This window comes from Falco rusticolus, chromosome 5 (assembly GCF_015220075.1).
Source record: "Falco rusticolus isolate bFalRus1 chromosome 5, bFalRus1.pri, whole genome shotgun sequence".
In the NCBI taxonomy this organism is placed as follows: domain Eukaryota; kingdom Metazoa; phylum Chordata; class Aves; order Falconiformes; family Falconidae; genus Falco; species Falco rusticolus.
Window position 1 is genome coordinate 74,572,349 of NC_051191.1, and position 23,480 is coordinate 74,595,828.

Genomic DNA, 23,480 nt, shown 5'->3' on the forward strand with positions numbered 1-23,480 from the left:
TCGCCACCGCCGCCCCAGGGCCCGGCTCACGGCACCAGCCGCCGGCCCCGGCCCCGGGCCAGCAGGACCGCTGCCGGCCTCGCCGCCCGCCCCGGGGCTGGCTCCCCACGGCCCCGCTTCGCCCGCCGCCAGCGCCCCCCGGGCCGAGCCCGCCTGCCCCTGCCCCGCCAGGCAGCCGCGCCGCCGCGGCACAGCCACGCTGCGGGCCGGCCCAGCCCGCGGGGAGGCGGGAGCCGAGGGCGGCCAGCGCCACCCTTGAGCCTCCGTCCTTGGCGGGGACTGAGCGCGGCGGCCGCCACCCCCCGAGTGCCGCCGGGGGAGGGGGGGGGGGCGGCCCGGCCCGGCCCGCGGGGCCCGCCCCTTCCGCTGCGGAGCCCTCATTGCCCGAGCCGCGGACGGCAGCGCCGGTGCTTATCTCGCCTCTCGCCGCCGTGAGCCTTGCTGGTGGGTTTGAGGCGAGGGGGGCTGGTAAGGTTCCCTCTCCGGGGTGGGGGGTGCCGGTGCGTTGCGCAGCCCGCCCTCCCTTCCCCAGGCGGCTGGGCCCTGCCGGGGCTGGGCGCCGTTCTCCGGCGCGGCGCATTGCTGCGCGGGGGCGGCCGGGTGGTGCCCGGTGCGGCGGGGGCTGGGGCCGGGCCGGGGCCCCCCGGCCTGGGGTGGGATGGTGGCCGCCGGCTCGGCCCCTGGCCGTGCGGAGGGACCCGCCGTGCTGGCCCCGGCCCCGGTCCCGCCGGCTCGGCGGGGGTGTGGGGGAGGTGGGAGGTGCGGCGCAGGGCTCCGTGGGCTGAGCCTCGGCGCCGGGTGGAAAGCAGCCGGGGAAATCCCGGCAGGCTTACAGCTCCCCAACTGGTCGTGGGTTTATTACCAGTCTCACAGCGGGAGCACTCGTGGGCGTTTTGAATAGAGGCGGATGCCGGAGAGCCGTTGAGGCAGGAGGCTGTGGAAGCTCTGCCCGCAGGAGGCTGCTCTGTCCGGTGCTGCCGAAACCGCCTCTGCCGCGCTGCAGCCCCGCGTAGGCACCAGCGAATGCGGGGGGGCTGGGGGCTGGTAGCTGTGGGGTGGCAGGAGCCCTGTGGGCAAGGGCAGTGTGCCCCTGGGCCACTGTGCGTAACCCGCCGTCAGCAGTGACTCACAGCGCTTTCATCGGTGAGCCTGGCTGTGGCAGGGGACACTTACAATTCCGAGTGTGTTTCGGTTCCCCCTGCCTTGCTCTGAACCAAACCTTTCTGTCTCTTTCAGCAGAACACCATGGCCACTCTCAAGGAGAAGCTGATGACCCCTGTTGCTGCCCCGTCCACGGTCCCAAACAACAAGATAACCGTTGTGGGGGTTGGACAGGTTGGGATGGCCTGTGCTATCAGCATCCTTGGAAAGGTACAGCTCAAGGGCAACGTGCTCTTCGGCTTCCCACTGCTGTAGTGTTAGGCACTGCCTGTTTGTCTTAACGAATGGTGGGAAATTTGGTCGGTTAGTACAGGAATTAATTATTTGCCCCGCGTGTAAGCAAGCAGTGACCTACACTCTTCATGCAAGGCTGACCTCCCCATTCAGCTTCTCCTTGTTCTCTCACCTTTCCATCTGGGCTTAGCAATAAATCTCTCATTAGGCGGAGTTATTTTGCAGGCTGCTTGGAAAATGTAATGAGCAATGGCTCTGAAGTCCCAGCCAAATTTTTTTCTCTTTTTAATTTTTCCACAACAAAGCTGGAGTCTGCTTGGTGGGAGAGCTCTGCTGGGCAAAGAATGCAGACAGAGCAGAAGTCCATGTGAAATACAGGATAGGGATCAGAGCTACCAGTGTTTGCTTTTTACTTTAACACATGTGCTGTAATCACTGAAAATACTGCTATCCCCTTCAGTAGACTGAAGTAGACTTATTTCTCTTAAGCCCTTATTGTGTGGTTATATGACTTTATTGTTTCCAGAGAGGTTTTAGCTAGTTTTTCAAAGGGTAAAACCAAAGGGCTGGACTTAGAGGTTGTTCTGACTTTTCCCGTTACTGGTTTATTTTGGCAAATCTCATGTTGCAGTCTTTGAGCAAAGCAGAGGCTTATTATGCAGTAAGGATCTCTTGTACTTTGTACTCTTTTTGGAAAATATTGTGCATGAGTTAAATTTGATTCCTGTTGTGCTGTTTTCAAAGACAAACAGGAGCTGCAGATCCTTTAAAAAAGAAGGCATAAAAAGATACACCCTTTTACCTTATCTACTTGCAGGGGCAGATCTTAAACCGGGTAGCTCACAATGAGATCAAAAATCTTGCAGATACTACTAAACCATCTATATTTTATTTGGAGATGATTCTTCTACCTATTACATTGATCATGTATATTTTATAGTACTGGGGTTTCAATAATTAAAAAAAAAAATCTTAAGGTTTTTCACTTGCTGATATTCCTGAGCCTTGTGAGCAAGGAAAAACTGACAATAAGAAAAGGTCATGGTGAAACTAATTACTGATATGAAAGTAACAAATAGGTTTTAAAACTATATAACTAAAGGAGAAATTTAATGGAAAAACAATGGCAGTTCACTGTGGGGTTTTAATTTACTTTTTTTTTTGAAAATGTTTGCCTCTTGTGGTCTGAACTCATTATCTTTGAAGGAGTACTGTAACCTGTAAGGCTGGCACAGAGGGAGCTGGGTGAAGTTACCACAAACCAGTACAATACAGCATTCATCTGTGTTTAACATGCTGCTCTAAGCAGGATCAAATTGTGCTTTCAGAAGTCTAGACACAAAGTCTTGCTGTTAACGAGTTGCATGCACCAAACCCAGAGTAAAAAAGGGTTTTTAAATTTTTCAAGCTTAGACTCCATCATGCCATAATCCATTTCAACCAAGCTTCTGTTCTCTTATTTTATACTGCTGCTTATACTTGTGATAGAATATTTTTAAAACAAAACCGTCTGATTCTTGTCACTGAATCAAAATCATAGAATTGGTTAGGTTGGAAAAGACCTTGTAAAATAGTCCAGCTGTTAACCCAGCACTGCCAAGTCCATCACTAAACCATGTCCCGAAGCACCACATCTACACTTATTTCAAATACCTCCAGGGATGGTGACTCAACTACTTCCCTGGGCAGCCTGTTCCAATGCTTGACAAATCCTTTGGAGAAGAAATTTTTCCTGCTATCCAATCTAAATCTCCCCTGTGCAACTTGAGGCCATCTTCTCTTGTCCTGTCACTTCTTACTTGGGAGAAGAGACTTTCACCCACCTCACTACAACTTCCTTTCAGGTATTTACAGAAAGTGATGAGGTCTCCCTTGATCCTCCTTTTCTCCAGGCTAAAAAACCCAGCTCCTTCAGCTGCTCCTCAAAAGGCTTGTGCTCTAGACCCTTCACCAGCTTCGTTGCCTGTCTCTGGACACAGCACCTCAATGTCTTGTAGTGAGGGGCCCAAAACTGAACACTGTATTAAAGGTGCAGCCTCACCAGTGCTGAGTACAGGGGGACAATGACTCCCCTAGTCCTGCTAGCCACGCTGTTTCTGATACAAGCCAGGATGCTGTTGGCCTTCTTGGGCACACACCTGGCTTATATTCAGCTGACTGTGACCAATATGGTGTGGCTTTGACTTGTGCAAGATGGCTGGCTCCCCAGGATGTCTTTTTGTTAAACCATGGCATAAAACTTTGTACTTAATTTCCTATACTTCAATATGTAGGTGCAGTTGAGTTTTAGATGTCTTTGAATTTTATAAAATTAAACGGTGTGATAATACTAACTTTAGTTTACTGGTGTAGTATTCACTATATAAGTTTGACTGACACTGAAACTTCCATGTCTGTTATTTTTAGCTCTCTGTCAATTAAAGACAGGTCACTGGTGCTGCCATAGTGTTTTAGAAATGGAAACATCTCCACAGTCACAAGTCAGCTGTTTTAAGTTGTGTTTGGTGACTGTGTAGACTTTGTTCCTGTGTGTGCTAAACATGAGCTGAATTCTTCTCTGAGCAAAACTGATGCAAATTCATTAAATTAGTCATTGGAGCTATTCCAGGTGCTCTTCTGTTTCAGTGGGCACTGGCTCCTTGAACTTGTTGAGTCTGGTGAATATTGGTTGCAAAGTCTAGACTGAAAGATCAGATTGTCAGACTGCATGTGTATAAATCTATCTGTAATTGCACATGTGCATATATTCTTTTTTAAATTTTGGTTACACTGACTTATTAATTTAACACCAATGACTTCAGTTAAGGGTACTTTTTCATAATGTTTAAATAACTGAGTACAGATTCTTATGGGTTTTCTCCAGCAGCTGATACAGCTGTGAAAGGAAGCACTGTAGAAAAGCAATAAACTAACATTTTAACGTATGACATGAAAAACTTAAATATGCTTGCAGTTAAATGTATTTTTCCCACAGGAAAATTGGTGCATATTGTTACACGCTTAATTTAGTTGATGCTAATAATTAGTATTTCCATGTGAAGTAATGAGCGTTATCTTTATATCAAAATTCAGGTTAGTACTTCTCCATTTTCCTAGGTATCTACACCCTGTCTGAAACCATTAAACTTTTTTTATGCTGTTGAAAAAAGTATTACTGCAAGCAAGCTTCTCTGTTTAATTTTATGTAATGTACTGAATGACAAGCAATGAAGTATAGTAGAATTTGCAAGGGTAGTGAACACATCTGTCAAAAGGCAGTAGAACTTTGTATTGGAGGAGAATGCAGTTTTCCTCCACCCCTGTATTTCACTGTTCTCCTGTTCTGAGACTTTCGTATATTCTCCCAACTTAACCTGCCTGGACAGCAAGCATACATGGCTGAATCTGTTCTGCAAATTAAATATAATGTAGTAACTCTAGTAGAGAAAAATTAGGTAAAGAATCTTTTCTCAGTACTGTTTTTAGTATTGAGGAAAATGAAGTCTGATCCTGTTTATGAAATGGCTGAAGGAATGTTACAAGAGAGTACTTACATACCTAATAGAACACACCACATAATTAGCAAGTATTTTAAATAGGCTTATTTGCTGAACAGAGGTAGGGGTTTGTTACAAGCTTGAAAGCTGCAACTTTTCTCCTAATAGTAATAACTAAACCATGCAGTGTCTGGCTAGCAAAAGGTTAGCTACGCATGCAAAGTCCCCACAAATAATACCTTTTTTTGGAAAGTCTGAATGAGTTTTATAAACCTGTGCTGTAGTAGCCTCTGACTTTGCTACTGTGAGATACATCAGAATACTGATACAGTGCTGTCCTACTGGTTGACCTTTGGAGAAGAGATACTTTCAGATACGTAAGGTGTTACTTTAAAATGTAATATAGCTCAACTCAGGCATAACATTAACATGAGAGTTAACTGTTTCATTGACTTGTTCAATATTTGTTGTCTTCAGAGTCTTTGTGATGAGCTTGCTCTGGTTGACGTTTTGGAAGACAAACTGAAAGGAGAAATGATGGATCTGCAGCATGGGAGCTTGTTCCTTCATACTCACAAGATTGTGGCAGACAAAGGTGAACCTCAGTTTCTTTAATTTAAGACTGATATTCTGTGAGCTTGCTTAATATTGGAGCACTAGTTGTGCAGTCCTAAAGAATTCAAAAAATTTGGCATTGAGAAGTTAAAAAGTGTATGAATTGAGGTGAGAGTTTGAACATCATAACAATGGGAGTGGCTTTTAATCTGGGCTTTCTCTTACACGACCGCTTCAGTTTTGTGCTTATTGTGTAAAATTGACCTTAATGAAACTCTAGTACTACTTTGATGGAGAAGAAATAGTATTGCTATTGGGATAGTGGAAATGAGATTCAGAGGGTTTGAATGTACTCTCAAAACCCATATATTGATCTGTCACAATAATGTTAAGAGATGGTGCTAGCTTTAATATTGATGTCATCTTTTTGGGTTTGAATGCATGTACAGTGGAGAAGCTACCCATAATACCTGTATGAACATGATGCTATTAAAATTTAACACATTCTGTATCTTCTCCCCCATGCTCTGATGTAGACTATGCTGTCACAGCCAACTCCAAGATTGTAGTAGTAACTGCAGGAGTTCGTCAGCAAGAGGGGGAGAGTCGTCTCAACCTGGTTCAGAGGAATGTGAACGTCTTCAAATTCATCATTCCTCAGATCATAAAATACAGCCCCAACTGCACCATCCTAGTGGTTTCCAACCCAGGTAAGGCAGTATTTTCCTATTCTATAGGAAAATTTATACTTACAGATTCTGTTTGTTGGAGAGCTGGTGTTTTATCAGTCTTCTCAAATACAAATTGAATATTGAAAACTAATACCTTTTGTGTGCACATCTGCCATGTAGGTGCTAACAGCAGAATACAAACTATACTCTGTACTTTGCAATGCTTTCTTTATTCAGAACTTCTCATGGTGTCCATATTTTAAAAGCATGCCTCATGGTAAATACTTCAGTTCTTTATGTATTTAGGCTTAAGCAGTAGGTAGTTTAAAATTTTAATCTTTAAAGGAGACACCATTTTGCTTTTAAATTGTTTGTAAATCATAACTTTCTTTTGTGTCTGGATATGTGGCCATTTTTCAGGATGAGGAGCTTACCATGTAGTCTTGGATATATTTTCAGGAAAAAGAATTTGCATGCTGAAGCCTATGGTAGGGGAAAGGTTAACTGTACTACATAGTTCAGTTAAATTAGAAAAGAATTAGTTATAACTTGCAAGCATCTCATTGCAGCGGGACAGCTTGGATACTGGGATGTCTAAAGCTGACTGCTTCAGTATCTGAGTGAAGCCATTACTACAGAACCCTGGCAGTGAAGTGACTGCTTTTAAGGATAACTGGGCAGAGTCAAAACAATGTATGTAAAGCTAGCAGCTCAGCTGGTAGTTGAGTAATTGGCTGGTACACAGTCAGTACTACTGAATACTAGTGTACTGAGCAAGTACAGTTTATGGCCATTCTAAGCACTTATCTTAAAATCAAACTGAGTCAAAGATCAATTCTTGTTCTAGCAAGGCTGAATTCAAACTACAGTTCTCTTTGCTGGAGAGCAGTTGCAGGAAGAGAATGGCATTGCTTTTTAAGAATTATTTTTATAATGCTTTGTTTTCTCAATGTGTGCAGTTTTGTTCCCTAGTCTCATATAGTGGAAGTTATTATGAGCCCGTTAGAAGGGACTTCAGGGTGTCAGCTGCATGTGTGTTGGTATGTGACCTTGATGTCCTTCTCTGTTTTAACTTCCCCAGATCTGTCTGGGCTGTAGCTCAGATAGCGCTGTCTGCAGCCTGTCCTGTGGAAAGCTGTACTGTAGGCAGTGGTGATTGCAAAGCAGAGCTCAGAGTCCAGATGTGTGTCTCTGCACCTGAAAGGCAGGCTGTCCAGTTGTACCTGTTGGATAGGAAGGTGCTCTGTAGTCTGTAAAGATTACTATCATCTGGACAGGAACTGCCCCAGCTGAAGCTGTAGGGAAGCTGTGGCTGATGAGCATGCCACTGAAAACAGCAAAGTGTGAACTGTACTGAGGTAATGTGCTTTGGGTGCCTGAGCAGAACAAACTGTATTTCAGACCTATATACAGAAATAAATTCCCTCCTGAGAACTGGCTGGCTTTTGAGAGCCATAACCAATTATTGCAGCCTGTTTATTATGGTTGCTTTGAGCTGTGGATTAGAGCTTTTTCTCTCTGCTGACATTCCTTTCTCTGCCCCAAACTAAGTTTGTTTTTTTTCTAAGACTGTAATTAGAGCCAAATACAGCTAAAGCATATTGTTCACCTGGCTCTTCGTGCTACAGAGGTAATAAGTGTAGAAACTGCTTAATGCATAAATCTGTTCAAGAAATTAAACTGAAGTAGTTACCAACTAGAAAGAGTATGTAAATCTCAGATTTTTTTGTTGTAAATTGCTTGACCTTACTGTGATGATGAAGTGGTAGGTAACATTACTTCAGGAAGTTGCTTCAATGTTTTAGCACAAGTTCAGTCCCAATTCTCGATGCCCCTAGGGATTTAGCTGTGACAAAAAAATGCCTCCAACTTTAGCTCATAGGATACTAATCTCAGAAGATGTTCCTCAATTGTCTTTGAACAGCAGCTTGTTGGGTCCTAAATTTCAAGCTGTGCATGTGTTTTAATCCCCCAAATGGTCAGACCTAAAATACTTTGATCAATGAGCACAACTGTGTTGAGTCATCCTGATTGCCCTACTACTTGCAGTAAAATTATTGTTGGGGCATTCTTGGTGTATGTGAATGGTTAAACTTACTGTGCGTGTTTTTCTTTTCAGTGGATATATTAACTTATGTCACATGGAAGCTGAGTGGCCTGCCAAAACACCGTGTGATTGGAAGCGGCTGCAATCTAGACACAGCTAGATTTCGCTATCTGATGGCTGAGAGACTTGGTATCCACCCAACTAGCTGCCATGGCTGGATCTTGGGAGAACATGGTGATTCTAGTGGTAAGGAGCAGTTCTGACCTCCTTGGGAATAAACAATGCAGTATTAGAGGTTGAGGCCTAAGGAGTGTTACAAAAATCTGAAAGAGCAGATGAAGCTGAGCTCAAGTAACTGGCACTTTGGTGTATTTTAATGGAGATTAGAGTTGAGACAAGTCCAGGAAATCTAGCAACACTTTTTAATAGTTGTGTTCTAAAGGCTGCAGTTTACTGCTACTGTTTATCCTTATTTTTTGGAGTATTGTAACTTAACCTGTAGCACAGTTCTCCTCTGAAAGCAATATTAGCTCATTAGGTCAATGGCAGAGCTTGTTGCAAGTTGTAGAAAAAGCTAGCAATCCAGATTCAGGCTAAGAAAATTATCCCTTACCTTACTTTGTGACTTTTTGCCATGTTATTTAAATGAGAAGATGGTTTAAAAAAATGTGAAATCAAATAAGCTTATTTGTCTTAGTTCAGATCACATATTTCAAGCCTGAAACGATGTAGAGAATCTATGTAGATTGGTACTGCTTCATATTTTAATGCTGTGTATTTTTTTTAAGGGAGACACCTCTTCAGTGTCCCACTGCATTTAATCAAAGTACAGTGTCTGATCAACAGTATTTACTGAAGCAAGCCCTACATTGTAATGAAAGCAGAGCTTGGCTAAGTATAGACAGAACTCCTCTTCCTTCAGTGTAATAGTTGCTTTTGCTTTAATGTAACCAAGGATTCCTAGTTATTTCACTGGAACAGAGAGTAAGTCTGCTGTAAGTTTCCAATATGAAGGGAGACCTGCAGATTCCTCTCTTGATATTCTTAAGTTTGCATACTGCTACCATGTTACTCAGAGAATTCCTGAAGGCTAACCCCAGTACTGATCAGTGGGACAGCAAATCTGTACTTGCTACATTTTTGGGGTAAAATTTTTTTTTAAAGGTTGAACAGCTAAGATGTGTCTTTTTGCTAGAATTTGAAGTTTGACTTCAAAAATAGCTGCCTGCACCTTCCAAGGACAAAGTTCTGTGTTCATGTGGTGTTTTACTTGTTAAAGAGTCAATACTAAAGCATTTCTCATTTCACTCCGAGAGTTCTCAGAATTAACTGTAGTTGAAGCACATTAAGCTTTCATTTAAACACTATTGTGGTTCTGGCTACTACTACTTTGTTTCTGGTTAACTTAAGTGGAGAGGTAGTAGCTAAGTGCTGTTGAAACTTATGTCTTCTCTCTGTTACAGTGGCTGTTTGGAGCGGAGTTAATGTGGCAGGAGTTTCCCTCCAGGAGCTGAATCCGGCCATGGGTACTGACAAAGATAGTGAGAACTGGAAGGAAGTCCACAAGCAAGTGGTTGAAAGGTACGGTGACTTGAGGAATAAGGTGGATAAGTGCAATGCTGAAAATAGCTAGTTCACACACTGCCTCCTTGTCGCTGCCCTGCCATTCTGCTGCAGCTTTCATGCCCTTTTATTCAGGTTGCATCAGTAAGTGGAACTACTGTTTTAAACACAAATGCAGGATTTCAGTTGGTAAGCTTTATGATCTTGTGTCAAGAGAAGCTATTGTATAACATACCCACTTCAGTACTGCAGTGCTTAGAGCTGTGTGCATTTTTCTCAGAAGTAGCTTCTTAAATGGTTAACTTTGAACAGAGGGCACGAGACTCTTGAGAAGGTAGTATGTTCCTATGAGCAGTGTTTTTTTTATAATAATAAAAATAAACTGGAGTTTATTTTGGGAAAATTTTTTTCATTGATTTAGGAAAACTTGTCTAGAAGTAACTATACATATTGCTAAATGACTTGACTTCCTTGTGAAATAAGGACTATGCTGGTGTAAAGTATATGCAGATGTTGATTAAAAAAATTAGGATGTGTGTATGTAGGTAGTGCTCTGACTCTAAATGTTTACATGATTCCAAATGCACTCGGAATGATTGAGCCACTGACCTGAATAGAGAACTTGTTCAGTTACAGGTGTCTGTTTTCCTACTTAAAACTAGGAACTGTTCATAGCTGGAAGCTTTTTCTTTTCAGCTAATCCTGTGAGAACAATAGGGCTTATTTGTTACACATATGGGATAATGCAGACTTTATGCTTTAAACTCTTAACACTGAAATACATAACTTTCCTACTTTGACATTTAATTCCAAAACTTACAATGTCACAGGTGTTTCAGGTTTTTTTAAATGGTAAACATTCACTTATCTTCAGACTTAGCAGCATTTGTACAGTGTCTTGAAGGCATCTTAATGCAACTATTTCAATATTTCCTTAGTGCCTATGAGGTAATCAGACTTAAGGGATACACAAACTGGGCTATTGGCCTTAGCGTTGCTGACCTCTGTGAGACAATGCTGAAGAACTTGTGCCGGGTTCATTCAGTCTCAACACTGGTAAAGGTAAGAAGTGGTGGCTAAATGAGTGCTCTAGTTTATTTTGTTATGGAAAAGCTAATTGTCTCAATTAACAAGGTGCTTAACAAAGGAAGCTTTGTAAAACACTACTGTGAATTTAAAATGGGAGCTTACTATTGCAACTTTTTCTAATCTGACCTCTTAGCCTGCCCTTCTCACAAGTATGGAGCTGAAAATAAGTTCTTTGTACTCTACCCAATGTTGTACTAACCTCGTGTAAAGTTTGCCATGTGTGGCATGCAGGTTCATTAAAAGGAAGTTTCAGTGCAAAAAATACAAAAATACATGAAGACCCATCTGCAATTCCATGAACCACTGCCTAGTGAAGGTGCTAGGGAAAAGAGCTGTGTCCTTTTTATAGCTAGTGTAACTGGCTGCATCTGGTCTGTACCAGCAGTATAACCTCTGGTGCAGCAAGGACTCTGAGCGGGCTGAACTAACTGCTCCCTCTATAGTAAGAAAAAAAGACCTACCCTAATCCTATGTCTGATTCCTGTTAGCTACTTGCTGTATATAAATAAGGGGTTTGGAGGTGGGGTTTCTGAAATCAGTCATCTCAGTATTGCCAATCTATTGGTTTAGAACATCTCTATACTTTTGACTTTCTCAAATAGTATGTCATGATGGAAAATTTTCTGCAGGTTGCAAAATTATGTTCTTGAGCTCTGTTCTCAGGCTTCCTGCTATACAAAGCAAAAGCAGGTCTGGAGTGATGGGTTCATGTCTGAGTGATCTCTTTTGTTTGTGGCAGGGCATGTATGGCATTGAGAACGATGTCTTCTTGAGCCTTCCTGCTGTCCTAAGTGCCTCTGGATTGACAAGTGTCATCAATCAAAAGCTGAAGGATGATGAGGTGGCTCAGCTGAAGAAGAGTGCAGATACATTGTGGAACATCCAGAAGGATCTCAAAGATCTGTAACTCATGAATGTTAATTCCAGCAATAGAAAAACAGCATGTTGTGTGCAAATGTGGGCTCTACTCACTACACGTATCTAAGGTTAACATTTAATGCTCTTCCAGACTGAGCTTTGTCCATAGTAGCTAAACATATGCTTGCTGTAACGCACAGACCTTATGAACAAATAAAGCAATGTTCAGGCATGTTTTGTTGTCCTAGTGACTTATTTACAGTGTTCAAATACTACCTAGTTTACTCTAGCGTTCTCTGTTAAAGCTTTCCACAGACTACATGGAAGTGTAGACATGCAAGTCCTTAAAAGGTTAGAAACAATGCAGAAATTCCACTACAGGCAGTTATGCTGGTACAACCTTACTGGAAGCCTCTTCCATGTGAATTTTCAGTCCAGGTGCAGACTAAGTGTAGTTCATTCCCAAACTTGTTTCTGATACAGTACTTCCTATTTTTTTTTTTACTGATGGGTAGAAGAAATGGAATGGGGATTTGCTTCTGGGCCACTTGCCAAAAATACACCATTGTTAGGATTCTGTGTGCTGTTGGCCTAGAAAAAGGGTCCTGTAGATCCTTCTCTCTTCTGGATTCAACTATTTTGACTGTTATTGGTGACTGATTTTCATCATGTTTAGAATAAAAAGATTCTTTTGTATTTGATTACCAAAATCCAAGAGTTAGTCTGGGGTTCCATGGTAATCTTGCTTATAGAACAAGTCAAATTGGGCCCTTAATCTCTAAACTTCAGTGTGATTGTTTCACAAGTGCTTATATACTTGAGGGGGGGAAAGATTTTTAACAAGTCCTAAAATTTAATTCCTTAAATCCTTAAAATTATGGAGTAGATAGTGACTGTAAAATAACCACTATTTGCTTGGCATGCTTAGAACTGCTCAACCTAGATGTCCAAAGGACAAAGAGTCTTAAATCAATCTATCTTGTATCATAATTCAAGGGCCTGCAATTATTTCATAACAAATGGTCTGAGACTAAGTTGGAGTAATTTAAAGGCCTTTTCTAGCTCCATTAAAATGCTTGAGTAGTGGGCTAAAACACTTTCACAAGCAAGTAGCTTAATTTTGTAGCTCCTTTTGAAAGAGATCAAGCAAGTCTTGTCATATTGCAAGGTAACTCCTGTGACTTCATAAGTATCATGTAGTCGGTGAAACAGATGCTGGCGACAGCCTTATTTGCAAAAGGTCTCCCAGGGAAACCTTAATGTTTTTATTTTCAGGTTAAATGCTAGACTTCTGGTAGGAGAGGGAAAATTATAGTCTGCTTTCATAACACTGTGTGGAGATCTTACTGGAAGGCTTTCCACACCTGGATGGGTTAGCTTAAGATCCTGCTAAGAACTGTTCATCGTCAGCTGTCATGAGGAAGATGGCATAAACTGCTGCTCTCTGTGGGATGTACCCATGAGCAACTTTCACCTGAGCACACATAGCTGGCTACCTTGCACAGTTCTTTTCTGGCTTCGTTCTTAAACTGTTCTCAGTTAGCAAAAGAGTTCACAGCTGTGTTCTAGGGTGTGATCTTGCAGGATTCTTGGGACTGATGTGCATCAAGAGGCATCAGTTGTCTTAGAAGAGAGGGAGTGGGCCCTTTTCCCTTCTGATAGTGAATCTTGGGTCTTTTATAAAGATCTGTCAGCTACAATAAAACTGAGTTTTGTCCCAGTTTGCATCCTCACCTATTAAATTGTAGGGTCATACCTTGTTCTGTAGTCAGTAACCTGAGACCCAAAGTAGGACGTTTTGAGAGGAACATGGTATTCAGTGCTGGAGCTGGGACGCTACTGTCACCTACTGTATGTCAACTACTTCAGTCCCTTCTGAGTCCACAGAGGGATGGTTTTTATTAATGATCATAGACTTAACAGTACAAGAATCTTTTATGCCTAGATATTAAGCAACCAGAGAGCTAATGACAATCTCTATTAAAAAAAGTGTGGTCTGTTACAAAAAAGAGTAAATACAGATGAAGCATGTAACTGAAGGAATAAGGAAAGAACATTAATTTGCATGATGAATGCTTTTCTTAGCACATCAGCAGCCTCACTGTGCCAACTACTGCTTTTGGGGAGATGCAGTCATGAAGGAAAATCCAAGAAATCCAAACACCAATGAAGTGGCCTGATGGGTGTTATGGGGGATTGGTTCAAAGTTGTTGAATAGGAATGAGTATATCTAAGGCTAGAGGATTTTGAGATTCTTATAAATAGACTCTTCAGTTTATTTTTTGCATTCACTAAGGTTTGTAAGACCTATGCAAGTACGTTAATTATATTGTAATTTTTTATGAGGAGCCTTCTCACACAATCTTGTATCTTAACTTCATTGCAGTTGCATGGCTGTAGAATAGTGTCCCTGTGTATGTTTACACAACACCAGTGTATCATTTTCTGTTATTTGGAGTCTATCCATGATACAGTCTTATACCAGCTACATAAATTCCTTAATAACTATATTGCTGTAGTACTTTAAAAGATACCCGTGGGTTTTTTTCTGAACATAATAGACATGTTTATCTTGTATATGCTTTGTTTATACAGCCCATTGATACGTGAACTTTGTTCTTGTTTTATCCCATGAAAGGCAGTACAGGTTTTTAACCACATTCCTGTGTATCAAGAAGTACCTTTGTCACTCCTTGGTGTAACAGAAACATTGTGGTGCTGTTGGACACAGTAGTACAACCAGTAAGTAGCAGCACAGCAGAACACTTCAGAAAACACTGAGGACAACTGCTCAACTCACATGAGGTAAGACCCGTAATGTTATTTTAACAGCTATAAGGACCTAGACCCCCTTGCAGTTGTGGGTATATAGATACTGGCTATAGAATGGAAAGTCAGACTACCCCGCAAATGTCAGACAAAAGACAAGCAGATACTGATAGACAACAGAGACAGGAGGGATACTACTGGCATCATTGTGCCAGAGGACCAAAACAAAGTCCTCTGAGTTACGCTGAGCCTTGGATATATGCTATTAGCTCTGTATTTGTATTGTAGCTTTCCGAAGAAATGTATGTGAAGGAAAGAGAGCTTGAGTTTTCCACCTGCAGATCCAGAACACTGAGATGAATGTGTAGCATCCTTTGCTTTGTTATTAGTCTGCAGAGCAACTGTCTGCAAGCTTAGTTAAACAGTGCTGTTAATTGTATCAGCCATCACCCAAGCAAGAGGTGGGCTTGTTCTGGGCTCAGATGTAGTGTTAAATCAGCTTCTGTTTTAGTAGTCAAAGGATAAAAATGAGGCAGGGAACTGAAGGCAGTTTTAAACAGTGAAATAGTGTTGAAAAGACCATGTAGGCATAGAGTGATGGAAATGTTTTATATATGTGTTTTGCTGAACTAGTAGTGCTTACATGATTTTCATACCAGCCAACTGAGAACTGTGTCGTATGGTAAGTGATTTGTATCTTTGTTGCTCACAGAGTTCCTGTTACCATTGTGTTTACACACACCATGTCAGCCTTGTGCTGCAAAGAAATGCTGTTTTCCTCAATTTACAGATAAAAATCAGAACAATTAAGCCACAAATTCTCAGGGGAATGTAGATGCTGAGCTCTCACTGATGTCACTGTGACCAGGAGCCCAAAAACATTTCAAGAGTCAGATCCCTATATTGTGCTCCAGACTAACACAACGCTATAGTGTAATGGCCTCCCAGGGCAATGTCTAATTTTGGGCATTTCTTCTGTGAACAGTTCTCTAATTCATGTCTGTGAATCCAAAACTTTCAAAGCTTTTCAGACAATACAGTAGTCAGTCTTCCAAAAATCCACACCAATCACTGTGATGTACTACGTTTTTATAAACGGTTCCTTGGATACCATTGCTATGTGAGTTATTCTGTGCAAGCAAAGGAATCATGCAAATAATTAACTTAGATTAATCTGTTAGAGCAGTCAGACTCAGGAGGGCTGGATTTGCTTGGTGTTTGAAATGAATAATTTACCTGGAATCATAAGCAACAAAGCACAGTCTGGCTCAGGCAGTGGCTATGCAAAGTAAGATTTCTGAGTAAATATTTTCTCCCTTATGTTCTCCTCTTTAATAGCTCTTCAGCATTATTTAGACATGTTTGCTTATTCAGTATCTGAGGAAAAAGAATCCAGAAAATTTGTCAAAATAGCATGAAGATGGATTCCTACCAGCACTTATTTCTGGAAGGGAATATTCATAGTTCTTGCTCTGTGAGATGTGCTAAATGAAAATGCAAAGGGAAGAAAAAAGACATTTTGCTTGAGATACAGTTTTCTCTGTGCTGCTAATTCTGTGTTTCAGACAATAAGACAGTAATGGAATGATTTCCAAAGTTTCTGTTCATCATCAGTTTCCACCAGCAGTAGGTACCAGAATACTCTCCCAGTGTCACGGGGAATCAGGCATGATTACCATGCCTAAGAATCCCATCAAACTCATTTTCCCACCCACACATGGCAATAGAGTAGTCCCTGATACTCTCAGACTGAAGATCGTCTAGATGCATATTTGTTGACCTGTTCATTTTGCTGAGTTTGTTTTTCCCGTAGCACACTGTTGTGCAGTGGAAGGAAATATTTTTTCAATTACTTCTGTACTGGGCTGATTCTGAATGGTGCAGTTTTGTTGTTTTTTTTTTAAAGATAAAAGTCAGAAGGAGAATAAACAGAAACATCTCTTTCGCCGTGCCTCAGGGGCATTCATAGTAGAGTGGTTCTCAAACAGACAGAAAGGAAGTTAAGACCAGGGTCACCTTAGATCAAGTGCCTATATTCCACTGAGTAGGATTTATGCTTAAGTGGTTTGTTGAATGGGGTTAAATTTCAACATGTTAAATTTCAATCTTAATGCTGATCATGGGGTAACCTGTTTTAATAAAGAATAAAACATAAACCCTTAATAAATCCTTACTATACTGAAAGTCCTTGCTATACTACATAGCTGAATCAATGGAAATGCCTCTTTCAGCACTACACCTTTGAGTTTGCAGCATGGTCTTTCAAAGTATAGAAACCTTTGTTTGCAGCCAGAGAAGTAAAATTACGCAGTCCAGGCTACTTGAGAAGATGCAGATAAGCTCTGTGAAGCTGAGCTGCCAGCCCTGATAACAGTTCCTCCAAGGTCACAGAAGATAATAAGAATTCATACCTAGCCTGAGTGTTTTAACATTTCTAACAAAAAAAAAAAAATAATCAACAAACAACCTAAAAGAGTCCCATCTGAAGTAACAGAAAGGATGAACAATTATTATGAAAAAAGCAACTGGGAGAAAAAGGAAACTCCCAGAACATGGGGCAAAGGAGGCTTCAGTCTCTCTGTGATTACCACTTGCATTTAAGCAGAAAATACCACAAGTTACACCAACACACTGACAAATCCCCATGCTAAATATAATACAGTGTGCTGACCACAGTAAACAAATACATATCAAAGCAAATATGTGTGTGTATATCTATGAAAGTGTGTCTTTGTACATGAGTGTGAATTACAGGTGCAGGCATGGCACTGTACAGTAGAAAAGACAGTGTATTAGTCTTAGATTCTAGTTTTACAAGTTACAGCCATATCAGACATCACACAGAAAATCTTGGTGTTTCTTAGAAATTTTGTTTGCATGTGCCTATCCATTTATTTCCCGAAAGAACTAGTGGGTTTTTTCAGTGTCTAATGCCTAGTGCCTGACTGGAGATACAGAAAGGGAGACTGCTCCCTCAGAGAACGTGGTTTGTACATCCATCCTTTGTGGAGAGATCACTTCAGGTGCCTGGGGTGAGGTGACTTAAAAAGGGAACATCCCCAAATCTCTACTCACATGGGAAAATGGCATACATAAATTTTGGTAGAGTTTTTATGCATTTAATAGTCCTGTCCCTCAGAGGGATACTTGGCAGTTGCAGCATATATTTTAAACTTTAAATAGGATGGTAGCATTCTGATGCTTATCCAAGTTGCAGGATCTAGCTTAGTGGCCAAGCTACCCTAGCATTCTTTTGCAAATCCAAATCCAAAAGGATTAATGTTTAACTTGCCCCTAGCAAGTTGGTATCTGCAGGATGGCTAACTCATTCTCACTCTCCTGGGTGAAGCAGCAGAGGCCACAATCCTCTGCAGAGCTGGGAACATCAGCCTCTCAGGCCACCTGATATGAATGTCTCATTTGGCATGTCCTGGCATCCACACACTCCATACCTATTTGGGACAAAACATATACCAGATGTTATGAAGAAAAGTCTGTTGTATCACATCACGCCCCAAAATTAAAAGGTTTCATAGCCTCTTCTCCCTACAGGCCATTCTACAGGGTCACTGTACAGCCCTCTTCTAATTGGAAGGAACAATCCTCCACTCATGTGAGATTTGGAGCATTTTTTGGACTGGCACAAAGCGGGGGTGAAGGCCGTCACTTCACAGCTGGAAGGATCTGAACTTGTTGAGTTCAGGCAGGCAATTAGGGCTGTCCCTAGAGCATTTCTGACCAACTCCCCGATCTTCCCTAAACTCTGCGATGACCCTGAGTGACCAACGTAGCTAGAAAATGAGCTGTTCTCTATGTTTTTCTCTCTGCAAACAGCTTTGCCCTCTGACAGCTTTCTGGCATGCTGTTAACAATCCTGGGGAACCCGCAGCTGACTGCTCAGGCAGCCTCACTTCTCATGACGTCTGCACAGCAAAGCTAGCAGCGGAGGAGAGCTCACACTGTACACAGATAAATGGCAGCAAAAAGGAACAGTCTTGTTGATGGGGTCTGATTCCCCAATAGCTAAGACTCTGATGATAGCCTAAAGATGGCAGCCATTGCAAGAAGAGCAGTCAGCAACACTCCTAGGCATTCGCATGCTGTTCTGAAGCATGAATCCCTTTGACTTTCGTAGTTATTCTGCTGTGGTAGGAAAATAAAATGATTTAGCTCTTTGTTGTGCTGTGCACTTGGTATTATCCTCTCATCAGTAATTACAGTTTTGAACAGGCATTTCTCTCTAAAACTAGATTATTCCTTTCACAGCAGCCTAAATGCCATGAAGACCTGCGTATTTTTGGTTAGCATTTAACAGATACATACAAAATGGTTTGTGGTGTTGATACAAGCTGATGACTATCAGTCTGTGGCTTTAAGGGGCTTATAACCATATACCACTATCCTTAATATGTTTGGGATTCCGGGACTGAGGAAATCTCTACCAGTTTGGGACTATCCTCCAACTATTTACTCTAGAATGCAGGGGTCTGAGGCTGAGTTTGAGGCTCCAGTCTTCTACCAAGTGCTTAATAATACATGATTTTCTGGCCTACAGTATTAGAAATGTAAGATCAGGCTGATAAACTAATTAATGGGGGAGTGTACATCCCCACCAACAGGTTCTTCCAGAGCTCCCTTGAATAAGCGATTTACCATGGGTATTGAATGGAGCAAAATCATAGCTGTGTCTCAACTGCAGAAAGGCGGAAGGGTGGCTGAGCTAGCAGACATGTCCCCCACCTCCTCAGAACAGGTTCTAATTTTATCAGCTACTAGGACTGGATGTAAGGCTCCCAGGAATTTTTTCCACACACTTTTACAACAAATTTGACTAGAGTTTGATCATACTGAATGCCAAATGCTTTAAGGGTAACTAAAGACCCTCAACATCTCAAGCAGTCTTATGCATGCCTGTACACTCCTGCATTTCTTAATTCTTACTTATTAAGGAAAGTCTGTCTGTCATAATCCAGCTCTACCATTGGGTTTCAGACCACATGACAGCTTGGCAGGTGGACAGCAGAGCTAAGAAGCCTGATCATAAAACCTAGATTCTGATGCAAAATATAGTAAGACTTTACTCTTTTCTCTTTAGAAGGGTTAAAAACAAGTGCAGCTGATGTCTTACTGTGGTTGTATAACACAACACTAAATCACAGAAAATAGACATATCTACCTTAAAAGTCAGGAAAAGAAATTTTTTTGAACTAAGTAAAAATCTGAGTTTTTTTCGAAAATATTTCTACGGAGGTTCATCAGTACACCTAAATTGCAAAGGTACTAAACAGTGAGGCCTTCCAGTGGGGTCAAAAAGACACCTACATCACATGGACATCAAAGGAACACCTTTACAAGTTAGGTAATTGAAGACAGGAAATACCACAATGAAGTTCAAAAGGGGAAAAGAAAGATGGGAACAAAAACCTGGGGTGAAAAAAAAAATGTTATCATACTGCTTTTTTAAAGTCAACATCATCCTCAGCAAAAGAATGTCTGTAATGTGTCCCTTTAGAAGAGTGGATATTACTTGTAGGGGTACAAAATAAAGCTCAGCCTCTATCTTTAATTTCCTTAAGTTTTCTTAAGGGTTGTTCTAGCCTTGGCAGCCCACACTGCTGAGTAGTAAGAGCTCATTTTATTAAGGATCCTGTCTTTGCTCTTCTTTTCCTCTCTTTCCTGCGTCTCTCAGCCTGAGGCAAGAGCTTTTCTTCCAGATGGAGATCCCCCATTTTGCTGGTTGTGTTGTGATTCTGTTTCCAAGGGCTTCACAAAACTAAAGTTTGTCATGAACCAGGATTTTGTGAGAGGGATAAAATAGCTTTTGGTCAAACATTACAGACACTGGAGAACTCACGTTAATACCATCATGCCACCTACTGCTCTATTTCTGAAGTACACTGTGTGTACATCAGTAATTGCTACAAACTGTCGTAGCTTCCTCCTGTAAAATTTGACACAATGTGTTTAAGCATTTTTAACATCTATGTCTTATTTTTTCCCTACAGTTGACGTAGGAAAACCTTGAAACCTGAGTTATGTTTAGAACAAGCCAGACCTAGACAGTTATCTCATTATAAACTCCCATATGTGTTTCTTCCCCTATCACACACTTTCTCTCTTGCAGCCAGGGAGGCTGGAAGTAGATTTTCCAACAAAAAAAAAATTTTCTGAAGCAGTTCTTCTGGAGAGGCTGTGAAGACAACATCCATGACTCACTGCCTGAGGTGATGTGCTGAGTTAGTTTTTGCAGAAAACTGCTCTACCCAAATAGAAGGAGTTGGATCAAAGCATGCAGAGAAGACAACATCCTAGGAGGTAACGGTTACAGAAAGAGTTTTAGGTAAGGCAGAATTCACAGCTCTGTCCCTGCATTGCTATCTCCAGAGAACTGTAGGAAATCTGGGAAAAACAATATGCACTTTGTATGATTTCTCTTCAAAGACTGCAGACTTAACCTTCTTACTGCCCAGTATCCTTGCAAGCAAAATTATTCCACTTCTGTGAGCTGAAAAGGAATTTGGTGAGATAGCAAATGATGTCTGGCAGAATTGAGACACAATGAATAATGTATTACGAGAGAGCATTGGTATACTTTCGTGATAAGAACAATATGAGAACTAGGCCAGACTCAAAACCAGTTTCCAGATTTCTGGACAGTACTTTAATCAATGTTATATTTTAAAAACCACTCCTTTGGGTAGGTTTCCATCTTCCTACTTCAGCAGCTGTCCTATGTTTTGCTAAAAAGGAACAAACTGTATAGTCATAGTCACAGCCTTTCCCTCTCTATGACGAAAATGACACATTGTTCTAGTGTCAGCAGAGCAGCATCCCTTTCACGGCTTGTGCCTCAGTGCACTTCACAGGGAGGATAGCTAGTGGCTGCCCTTGTGTTCCTTTCTGCTCTTGGTGACTGCCCCTCCGCTGCGTGCGCTACGTTTGCCCATTCTTAGTGTCAGAATATAGCTTTTCTCCTGGAGAGCTCGTGTTGCTGTAGGTGCAAAGCTACACGCATGACCTCTTGTTTGGCAGTAAACATAGATAACTCCAGGTGCATCAGAGAGATCCCACACTTAATCCTGGCAGGCCATAAATATGATGAATAGCGCCTTTTGCTGTCTAGCAATTAAAAGCATTTGCAGGGATGAGAGTTTTTGGACTGTCTGTTGTATCTAACATTTCCACGGCACTTCATACGCTTTTCCCTCACTAATAAGAAAAAAGTAGGAATCCGGGATGGGACTGTGTGAAAAAAACCCTTCTTTAAGACATACAGATTGGATAAAGTGAAATGTGCTCAGGATATGAAGGAATACTAATGTTCATAGTGCCATAACTTTTTATCAGATCAGGAACATTTAAAAAAGCCCATGAGTATTATTCCCGCCTGTGAAAGACGAATTACACGGGTTGCCCTGGTTCAGCCGATGATGGCATTGCCTGTGCTTGTGAAATTATCTGCAGTATCTGACAATTCCTTCAAAATTCTCCAAGGTTTAAGGGGTTATATTGTCTTTTGTCAAATTCAAAAAGTAAAAGAAGTATTCTCATATTGACGTACAGAATTAAACTCTATAACTCGAAAGTTATAAAGTAGGTATGTTTCTTGCACGCAGATGCACGGGGGATCGCTCCACCACAAGCGTGCATGTCCGAAGTGACGAACCATCTCATATTTATACAATAAAACAAATGAATATTCAATTAACGCTTATACATATTCGTTACCTAAACCCACCTACTCTCGCTTCGTATGTTAATTAGCTTATCAGTCCTTTGCCTGGAATGTGGTGGTCTTGCAAGTTTGCAGCTAATTCATGTCCTTGTCGATCATCTGGTTTTCTTTAGCGAGGAGATCTCTAGATAACATTGGAATGTTTCTCATCCTTTTTATAAATAGCCCCTTTGTTAGAGGAAGAAGAGTAAGTATTTCCTTAAAACTATATGGTTATGTGACCAACCACTTACACTCCTTGAGCAGACATATACAATCACAATCGATGTTTATTGTCCCTGTTTTGCACTATTTCTCCATATCAGTATTATGAACAAAAGCTGAAATAACGTGACGACCAAGAACCTGAAAACCACAGACTATATAAAAGGCTTAAAAATGTTATTGTTACAACTTTATTGTTCTGAAATTATTTGCCTGTTTTTTCAGGCTTTTGAATGCTGAGGGACAGCGGTATGTCAGTGAACCAGTGCCACTATTTATCCGGCATCACGGCCAGAGGTTTGCTGTCCCCCCTGGAGAGGTGACCAGGGCGGGCCTTTTGAACGAGGCCCTGTGGCCTGCAGAGGGCAGCGGTACCCAGCCAGCAGTGACGACGGGGCCCATACACCTCCAAACCCGGCTGGTTTCCCTCTGGGCGGCCGCAGCTCACGCTAGTTACCGGTAATGAGAAGTTCATAGGTACCGCCTCCCACCCCCAGCCACCCCACCGGCAGCGCCGCCATGACACCCCCGCCCCGCCTGCCGCCGCGCCGGTAGCCGCAGGGGCAGAGCGCACGGCGTGGCCTGAGATAGCAGCCGTTAGGCGGCGCCCCCTGCCGGCCCGCGGGCGCAGTGGCAGCAGAGGGGCCCGGGCTGAGGGCCGGGGGGGCGGGAAGCGGCGGCCGCCGCTGCCCTCTGGGGCTCGGCCCGCAGGGCGCGCTGAGCGAGGCGGGCAGGGCTCACTGCCGCTGTCTCGGTTAAAAATGCCGGGGTTTGCAGTGTGTGCGTGGACACAGGGCTCACGAAAGCCTGGGGGGTTGAGACGGGCTTGTGGGCTGCTTGCTTCTTACCCTCTCCCCTCCTCACCTGAGAGGGCCTTTGTGAGGCTGGCGGCTTCCAGCCTCACCCTTAGGGTTTTCAGGGAAAAGTGTGAAAATGTGCAATTTGATGGTTCAGAAATGACGTAAGCCTTAAAACATTGCCGTTTTTAATTTTAAGTAACACGATTTTTAACTTAGAGCGTGATCTGGTTTCCTACCTACTCCAGCCAGTAAAAGCCACTGCTACTTGAAAACAAACTAGTAGGCAGGGCAACTCGAACCTTTGAGACAAAAAGACGC

At 42.2% G+C, this 23,480-nt stretch overlaps 1 protein-coding gene across 2 annotated transcripts; it reads left to right on the forward strand.

Annotated features, from left to right (window-relative positions):
• The first annotated feature begins 319 nt into the window (after positions 1–319).
• Positions 320–11,886, forward strand: LDHB (lactate dehydrogenase B). Of its 2 annotated transcripts, none has more exons than XM_037388117.1 (8): positions 320–444; positions 1,240–1,371; positions 5,349–5,466; positions 5,963–6,136; positions 8,217–8,390; positions 9,608–9,725; positions 10,646–10,769; positions 11,536–11,886. In XM_037388117.1, exons 2-8 carry the CDS (start codon positions 1,246–1,248, stop codon positions 11,701–11,703), a joined length of 1,002 nt encoding a protein of 333 aa, XP_037244014.1. In that variant the 5' UTR covers positions 320–444; positions 1,240–1,245; the 3' UTR covers positions 11,704–11,886. The 2 variants fall into 2 exon arrangements, with proteins under 2 accessions (XP_037244014.1, XP_037244013.1); XM_037388116.1 differs by having other exon boundaries at positions 321–444; positions 1,237–1,371.
• Positions 11,887–23,480: the final 11,594 nt, after the last annotated feature.

Bases quoted from the DNA above. Each gene is read 5' to 3' on its own strand.
- LDHB (XM_037388117.1), top strand. From the start codon at position 1,246: ATGGCCACTCTCAAGGAGAAGCTGATGACCCCTGTTGCTGCCCCGTCC. The intron at 5,467-5,962 runs GTGAACCTCAGT...GCTCTGATGTAG, and splicing joins CAAGATTGTGGCAGACAAAG to ACTATGCTGTCACAGCCAAC. The intron at 10,770-11,535 runs GTAAGAAGTGGT...TGTTTGTGGCAG, and splicing joins CAGTCTCAACACTGGTAAAG to GGCATGTATGGCATTGAGAA.